At 43.6% G+C, this 8,725-nt stretch overlaps 1 protein-coding gene across 1 annotated transcript; it reads right to left on the bottom strand.

Annotated features, from left to right (window-relative positions):
* Positions 1–1,075: 1,075 nt before the first annotated feature.
* Positions 1,076–8,181, bottom strand: LOC138790076 (pancreatic alpha-amylase-like). The gene is made up of 10 exons (XM_069969011.1): positions 7,984–8,181; positions 7,715–7,861; positions 6,782–6,979; positions 6,237–6,467; positions 4,477–4,610; positions 4,261–4,383; positions 4,073–4,172; positions 3,416–3,537; positions 3,178–3,303; positions 1,076–1,310 (listed from the first exon to the last, which is right to left on the bottom strand). Exons 1-10 carry the CDS (start codon positions 8,149–8,151, stop codon positions 1,121–1,123), a joined length of 1,539 nt encoding a protein of 512 aa, XP_069825112.1. The 5' UTR covers positions 8,152–8,181; the 3' UTR covers positions 1,076–1,120.
* Between the last annotated feature and the right edge of the window lie 544 nt (positions 8,182–8,725).

Raw genomic sequence — 8,725 nt, forward strand, 5'->3', positions numbered from 1 at the left:
GTCTTAACCATGACTGAGTAGAGCAGTATTAGGCTGGCACTGCCCCTGGTCCCATTCCTCTCAAGTGCCACCTATAGATATAGTCAATGTTTAACCCTAGAGCTGCTGAAGCCTGCCCGAATTTATCAACACGGGTGCATCTCTTGAGAAACTGTAAGTGTGCACTTTTGGGCGTTTATTATTGGGGTACTCAAGCAAAAACTTTCTTCTTTCAAATCAACTGGTGTCAGAAAGTGATAAAGATTTGTAATTTTACCTCTATTTAAAAATGTAAATGCTTCCATTACTTATCAGCTGCTGTATGCTTTGCAGAAAGTGGTGTATTCTTTCCAGTCTGACACAGTGCTTTCTGCTGCCACCTCTGTCAGAAACTGTCCAGAGCAGGAGGAGTTTTCTATGGGGATTTGCTACTGATCTAAACAGTTCCTGACATGGACAGAGGTGGCAGCAAAGAGCACTGTCAAGCTGGAAAGAATTCATGACTTCCCGCAAGACACACAGCAGCTGATAAGTACTGTCAAACATCATATTTTTAAATAGAAGTAAATTGCAAATTATACAAATTCCTGACACCAGTTGAATTGAAAAAAAAAATACGCCAGAGTTCTCCTTTAAGTCTGTGAACTGCTGGTCTTATACATCACCCCCCCCCTTTCCCAAAGTGTTTGACTATCAAAAGTTTTTGTCACTGTCCTAAGAAAATAATTTGTTTACCCATTATGGTTGGTAATATTTTTACTGGGAGAACCCAGGCGGGAAACACGTGCACTTTTTGCAATTTTTTGAAGGTAAAACCACAAGTGAATCCAGTTGTTAAAGCTCTTGCTTTTATATTCAGAGGATTGTAAGGGGTTAAATCATCTATATTAAAGGGGTTATTCAGCGCTACAAAAACATGGCCACTTTCCCTCTCTCGTCTCCAGTTTGGGTGGGGTTTTGAAACTCAGTTCCATTGAAGTAAATGAAGCTTAATTGCAAACTGCACCTGAACTGGAGACAAAGGGAGGGGGAAAAGTGGCCATGTTTTTGTAGGGCTGGATAACCCCTTTAATTAGGGAAAAATGGTAGAGCCGGGTGACTTCTTCAGCTGCTTTATTTTGCTTAGTTGTTATGCAAGTTATTACAGCTTGGCATTGACATGGATGGCAACGAATGGGTCTTCAGCGGAGCTGCTGATAGTGAAGCGAGCGGAGCCATTGCTGGCCACGCTGATCTGGATGCCGGTACAGCGGGTGCCTTCCTTCTGACCAGAGATGACATCACAGTAGGTGCCGGCAGGAAGTCCAGTGTTCAAGGTGACATCCATGTTGCTGAAAGTGTAAACAGGGTAAAGATAAGAGTTTTTGCCTTTTTAATTATAGACGTGTCACCAAAATGGATGAACATTGTCCGACAGCTTTTACATGTGTATACTTATACCACACCCAGTGAGTGGATACCTACTCCTATATGTGCTCATGGAACAATATTCTTAACAGGCACCCCATCAGGACCAGTGTACGCCGTCTATAGAGGATCCCGCTAGCAGATTGTGCTGCTCGGCATCCTCGATAAGATACCAGCGATTGTTGAGAAGTGTTTGGGTTCTATGGAAAGTTTTAAGCAAGGCTGGGTTCACACTACGTTTTTTTTCATCCGTTTTTTGCAAAACACTGATGAAAAACAGATGCATTTGTGTGCATCCCTTTATCAATTGACTACCATTAAAAAAAAAAAAAAAAAAGGGATCAAATTGGATCAGTTTTTTTTTTTTTTACGTACACAAAAACGTAGTCGACCTCATTTTTGTGTACGTTAAAAAAAAAGTTTTTTTTTTTTTTAATGAAGTCAATGGAAAAAACGGATCAAAAGGGATACACATAAATGCATTCGTTTTTCATCAGTGTTTTGCAAAAAATGGATGAAAAAACGGATTGCAAAAACGTAGTGTGAACTCAGCCTAATAAGTTTATAGGGGTCTCCTAATTTTCCACCACCAGAGGAAGTCCGTGAAGAGGAGGGTCGGAGGGTGATGGGTTTTTTCACTGCCTGCTCTCTTGTTTTCAGAGAAAGAAGCTGGCACCAGAGCTGTCTGGCTGTGGCTTTATATGACATGGAGAGGCAAGTAGAGATGGCTCTCGACTAGAAATGAGCGCAACACAAGCATGCTCGAGTCTAATCGCTCAGCATTTGATTACCGGTGGCTGACGAAGTTGGCTGCAGCCCTAGTGAGTCCAGGAAAACATGGATATGGTCTATGGTTGTATCCATATTTTCCCTGACTCCCTAGAGCTGCATCCAACTTTTTAACCTACCGGTAATCAAATGCCGCATGATCGGACTTAATCATATGCTCGAGCCATGGTAGGTGTTTAGTCTCCTTAAAGGGAACCAATCATCATAAACTCCTCTCTGCAGCTATAAGTACTCTCCAACATGGCCTCCAGCTCTGTTTCCAGGCGTATATGTAAATGATATGAGCGCTGCTTATATGGCCCGAAAACGTTCTTTGTATGTAGGCACGTGGGTGGCACTCTACTGGCGGGAAAAAAAACGGTGGCAATCACCCTTCCCTGGGGGTGTTTGTGCTCAGGGATAGCCCCTCTGTGACGCTGCAGGCTCCTAGAGGCCAACACGCCAGGGAAGTGTTTTTGCCAGCGAAGTGCCGCCCACATAGGTAGGAATTACAAACTGTTTTTGGGCCGTATAAGTAATACTCGTAGTGTTTACGTATGTACCTGGAAACAGTGCTGGGGGCCATAATATAGGAATGAATGTATAGTGGGGGGGGGGTAGGATTTGTTCCCTTTAAGAAAATAAGGACGACAAAGAAGTTTATTGTGGATTGTTGTGTGATAGTGCCTATTTGAATTAATGTATCATCAAACGTTGCATAGGATATTAGTATGTACAAGCGAGTAAAATTACATTTATAATATATCTTATCAGAGAAAAATGCTTCCATCTGCTATTATCATGCATTTTCCTTCTCCCCACTTCCTCCTAAAGTGTCATCCACTCTAAAATAAATAATTTTTAAAAAATCTAAATATTAGTGACTATCGTTTACTCTCTACGACTTGTAGCAGCTGAGTAATTAGATGACAAATCTATGAAGAGATGGGAAGAGGCGTGCCTGGGAACACACGTGCTGCAGAGAGGAAGATGCAGAAGTCTGAGCATTAGTGAAACACTTACTAGCCCTCGTTATTGAAGACGATGAATCCTCTGTTTCCACGACCGAAAGCAACTTGGTGTCCGCCATTGTCCCACCAGTTCACCAGACCTTGTCCATTAACTGTATTACGGAAAATAACCATGTTCCTGTACAGGAAAAAAATGTTTTGAGAACCATATATCTGGCAAATACAAGGGGTAGTGGAATAGATATGATGCTATGCTGTCCCCGATGTAACAGTCGGATATCACTACTCACTTAATCTGGCGCCATCTATGCTCACAAACCCAGCCATTGCCGCAGGTGGAGTCGGCATTAATGGTAACTGCCTTGGTGGATCCATCGGAGTTGGCTGGTGGTCCAATCCAGTCGTTGGAGTCCTATAGAGAAGGGATTACGACATTTTTGTATTAAAGGGATAATCTGAGTTAAAGACAATTGTTTTCAACTCAACTGATCTGATTATTTTATAGATTTGTAAATTACTTCTATTTAAAAAATGGCAAGTCTTCCAGTACTTATCAGCTGCTGTATGTCCTGCAGGAAGTGATGTATTCTTTCCAGTCTGACAATGTGCTCTCTGCTGCCACCTCTGTCCATGTCAGGAACTGTCCAGAGCAGGAGAGGTTTTCTATGGGGATTTGCTTCTGCTCTGGACAGTTCCTGACATGGCCATAGGTGGCAGCAGAGAGCACTGTGTCAGACTGGAAAGAATACACCACTTCCTGCAGGACATACAGTAGCTGCTAAGTACTAGAAGACTGAAGATTTTTAAATAGAAGTAATTTACAAAACTATAACTTTCTGACACCAGTTGATTTAAAAAAAAAAAAAAAAAAAAAAAAAAGCTTTGGAGTACCCCTTAAAATGTTGAAAGGAACATAGAAATTATATTTAGAGGAATATTTTGCTTACTTGTCCGTTAACAATGTTTCTTGTCCAACGATAACTGGACATCACACGGGCCAGTCCGTAGGGATGAGCCAACATGAAGCCGACTCCCATTTTGTAAAGGCTGCAAATTTTACAAGTAGGAACAGTTTTACGTTCACATAATATTGCTATACAGAGGATTGTTATACTTGGCCTGACCAAAGTCTTACCGAGCATCAAAGAAGGTGAGGATAGAGGCTCCACCGGCTCCGTGTCCTCTCTGGTTATCGTGGTTGTCTACAAAGACCAAGGCTCTATCATTGGGCATAAAGCCCCATCCTTCTCCCCAGTTCCTAGATAACAGATACATGAGAGATGGGTATAATTCTATATACAGTATATAATATAAATATATATTAGAGCATGAATAGTTGCCCTGGATTTACCTCATATAGGATATCTTCTCTCCATTCCACTTGCGGATTAAATTTCCAAGTTTGGCTCCATACTTGAATTCTGTCACCCGTCCGTTTCCAAAGTACTCACTAGATGAAATAGCTTCTCCACCCAGATCAATCACCTGTCAGACACATGGACACCATGCCAATGCCATAGTTCCCAAATTGCATCATTTCAATAAAACTATTTAAAGCAACTCTGTACCCACAATCTGCCTCCCCCCCCCCCCCCCAAACCACTTGTACCTTCGGATAGCTGCTTTTAATCCGAGACCTGTCCTGCGGTCTGTTCGGCAGGTGATGCAGTTATTCTCCTAAAAACAACTTTTAATCCGGCAGCACTGTGTCTAACGGCCGGGGCTTACATTTGTATATGCATTAGGCTGGCACAGCCTCTCCTTCCCTCCTCCCCGCCCTCCTCAGCATTAGGAATAATCCAGGAACATTTACTGCTGTTTGAGCTTTGCACAGGTGTATTAACGATCCAGCCCATGTTCATTATACACACAGGTGGGGAATAGGAAGCAATCTGCCTGGAGCATTCCTAATGATGAGGAGGGCGGGGAGGAGGGACAGAGAGGGTGTGCCAGCCTAATGCATATACTAATGTAAGCCCTGGCCGTTGGACACAGCACTGCAGGATTAAAAGTCGTTTTTAAAACAATAACTGCATCACCTGCCGAAGAGACCCCAGGACAGATCTTGGATTAAAAGCAGCTATCCGAAGATACAAGCGGTTTTGGGGGGGACAGATTGTGGGTACAGAGTCGCTTTAAAATACAAATATCTGAGTACAAAATCTTTTTTGGGATGGCTTTGACTTTATTTCAGTCAGCAGAAGCATCTGTATTTCTTGCCCGTAAACATTAGACAAATGACACTAAACCTGTCTGTTGTGGTAGGACTGGCTAACCATCTACTGTGTACTGCTGGACTAGTGCTGGCTGCTGCTGCTGCTCTATACTGCTGGACTAGTGCTGGCTGCTGCTGCTGCTCTATACTGCTGGACTAGTGCTGGCTGCTGCTCTATACTGCTGGACTAGTGCTGGCTGCTGCTCTATACTGCTGGACTAGTGCTGGCTGCTGCTCTATACTGCTGGACTAGTGCTAGCTGCTGCTGCTGCTCTATACTGCTGGACTAGTGCTGGCTGCTGCTGTATACTGCTGGACTAGTGCTGGCTGCTGCTGTATACTGCTGGACTAGTGCTGGCTGCTGCTGCTGCTCTATACTGCTGGACTAGTGCTGGCTGCTGCTGTATACTGCTGGACTAGTGCTGGCTGCTGCTGCTGCTCTATACTGCTGGACTAGTGCTGGCTGCTGCTGCTCTATACTGCTGGACTAGTGCTGGCTGCTGCTGCTCTATACTGCTGGACTTGTGCTGGCTGCTGCTGCTGCTCTATACTGCTGGACTTGTGCTGGCTGCTGCTGCTGCTCTATACTGCTGAACTTGTGCTGGCTGCTGCTGCTGCTCTATACTGCTGGACTTGTGCTGGCTGCTGCTGCTGCTCTATACTGCTGGATTAGTGCTGGCTGCTGCTGCTCTATATTGCTGGACTAGTGCTGTCTGCTGCTCTATACTCCTGGACTAGTGCTGGCTGCTGCTCTATATTTCTGGACTAGTGCTGGCTGCTGCCGCTCTCACCCTCCCCATGTACATGCATGGGGCAGGGAGAGAAAGGGCACAGTGAGAAGACAGGACAGGACAGCCATTTCTTGTGCATTGGTCATGCTCTTCTCTATTTCTTACCTCTTGGAAGATGAGGGGACGAGCTCCACTGGGGAACCACTTGGTGTTCAGGTTGTTGAGTCTGCTAATTATTGCCTTGATATCCCCGGGCCACATGTGTTTGGCTGCATCCAACCTGAAGCCGGCCACACCAATGCTGATGAGGTTATTCAGATAGTCGGCAATCTTCCCACGCACATAGTCCTTCTCCAGTGCCAGGTCCAGGAGGCTCACAAGACGGCAGTCTCTCACCTGCAGATGAGAACATATGGGATTTCAGAGGGTTTCAATAAAATATATTCTCATTATATATATATATATATATATATATATATATATATATTTATATATATATAGTAGTATCCAACATTAAAAAAAGTCTGCTTTCTTCCAAAAACTGTACCACACCTGTCCTCAGGTCGCATGTGGTACTGCAACTGCGCTCCATTCACTTCAATAGAACTGCAATACCACACATAAACTTTTTTTTTTTTTTTTTTACTGTTGGATAACCCCTTCAAGTCTACGTGTTCATTATTTTTTTTTATTTTAAGTCATTATTTTACCTGGTAGGCATCGCTATAGTTTTCGATGTTACCGCTTCCAGTCCTGCACTTGCCATCATTGAAATCCAGATAAGAATATGGCACACCAGGGAAATCTTTGCTTCCAGTATTGTAGGAGCTTCCGCATGTGGAACGTGTGCCGGAGCCTCCAGCAGCTCCACACATATGGTTGATGATGGCGTCCACATAGATGTACACCTACAAATATAAAAAAAGTTGTATAATTTCACAAAATATGACCCACTCTGATCACTGCTTTCTGCTGCCAGTCTCGACACAAGGTAATGGCTGCTCATGGGTGAAAAACCAGCAGGACAACGGGAGTGAGTAGGTAAGTATAACCTTTTATCATTTTTTTCAGCATCATCAGCCCCTGATGATCCGACCATCTTCTGATCGTTGTAATTTAAACTTGCTAAAAATTTACATCAGCTGGCCGCGCATGGCAACATGCGGAGGTGGGCGGCTGCCGGCCACATAAACGCCAACTGGCTCATTTCCCCCTAGCAACCAATCAGATTCCATCTTTCATTCCTCATAGACACTTTGGAAAATGAAAGTAGAAATCTGATTGGTTGCTAGGGGCAACTGAGCCAGTTTCACTTTACACCATGTTGGATAAATCTCACCCAAAATCTTTTTAAAGGATCCTCCATGCGTTATAGGAGAATTAGAGATGATCAAAGCAATCCCCCAATGCCCAGCATTTGATTACCGGTGGCTGGAGAACATAGATGTAGCCACTAGGCTGCCTAAAAAACATGGATATGGCCTATGGCTGTTTCCATGTTTTCCCCGCAGTCCTAGGGCAGCATCATCTTCTCCATCCAGCAGGAGCCCAATACCAAGCGTTGGGGGTTTGGTGATCCCGAATACACTGTAGTTTCGTTCATCTGTAATAGTAACCAATGGAAAGTGTTCCGAAGCTCTTACCCCAACGTTGTTACATCTGGTGACCATGTCCCTGAACTGCTGCTCATTGCCAGAACGGGAACAGAGCTTGTAGCTGATTGGTTGGTATCGTTCCCACCAGGGTCTGTTGGGGCTGGTGATAATCAAGTTCTCATTGGGAGGAGAGACCTATAATATATAAAAACAAATATATCAATAAACCAATTTAGAATCATCTAGTTACTATGTTATCAGGGGGAAGCTTAGACTTTTTTTTTTATTATTATTATTATTATTATTATTATTATTACCTGAATGCCTGCAAAACCATTGGGCCCCAGATACCTCTCACATTCGGCAGCAATATCTGCCCACCGCCATTCGAACAGGTGGACCATAGTGGTTCTGTCGGATCTGAAGTTGGAGTTGTACTGGGCAGAGCAGAGCCCAGACACCAGAAGAAGAAGAAGGAGCTTCATCTTGAGTTCTGTTGTAACTTACGATCTGTTTTCTCCCTTTTTATACTGTTGAGTTACGTATGGGAAGCGGTATACCCAGGGACGGCAGGTGAACGCACAAGAAAAATTCTCACTATTATATAAGTGGGACCAGGCGACCTTGGGGAGTTTACTGTCGTTTTTTATGTCTATTAAGTAACTATTTTCAGGGTTAGGTTTTTGGGTTCAGTTATATAATGTTTTTTTAATTGACTGCAATCTATGTGAACGCAGCAGAAAACAGATTTATGGTGTGTTCACACCTACAGGATCTGCAGCTGGTTTTCTGCAGCAGATTTCATTTAAATAACTGAACACAGCATCAGATCATACAGTAGAATGTATAGAATAGACAGTTATGTATACATAATATAAAAAATATATAGAAGAAAATTTATACTTACCAAGCCCCAGTCCCCTCTTCTCTGTGATTCCGGTATGCCACTGTCTTGTCCCCCGATCTTTTGTCTTCCTGCCTCCAAGACTAAGGGGGCCATTCCACAGAGCGATAATCATCCGAATCGTCCCGATTCGGCCGATTGTCTCTATTCCACAA

Source organism: Dendropsophus ebraccatus, chromosome 4 (assembly GCF_027789765.1).
Source record: "Dendropsophus ebraccatus isolate aDenEbr1 chromosome 4, aDenEbr1.pat, whole genome shotgun sequence".
NCBI classification, from domain to species: Eukaryota; Metazoa; Chordata; class Amphibia; order Anura; family Hylidae; genus Dendropsophus; species Dendropsophus ebraccatus.

Coding starts and splice junctions, on each gene's coding strand:
- LOC138790076 (XM_069969011.1), bottom strand. CDS start 8,151: ATGAAGCTCCTTCTTCTTCTTCTGGTGTCTGGGCTCTGCTCTGCCCAG. Junction 4,384..4,476: donor GAGAAGATATCCTATATGAG/GTAAATCCAGGG, acceptor TCTGTTATCTAG/GAACTGGGGAGAAGGATGGG. Junction 3,304..3,415: donor CATAGATGGCGCCAGATTAA/GTGAGTAGTGAT, acceptor TTTCCTGTACAG/GAACATGGTTATTTTCCGTA.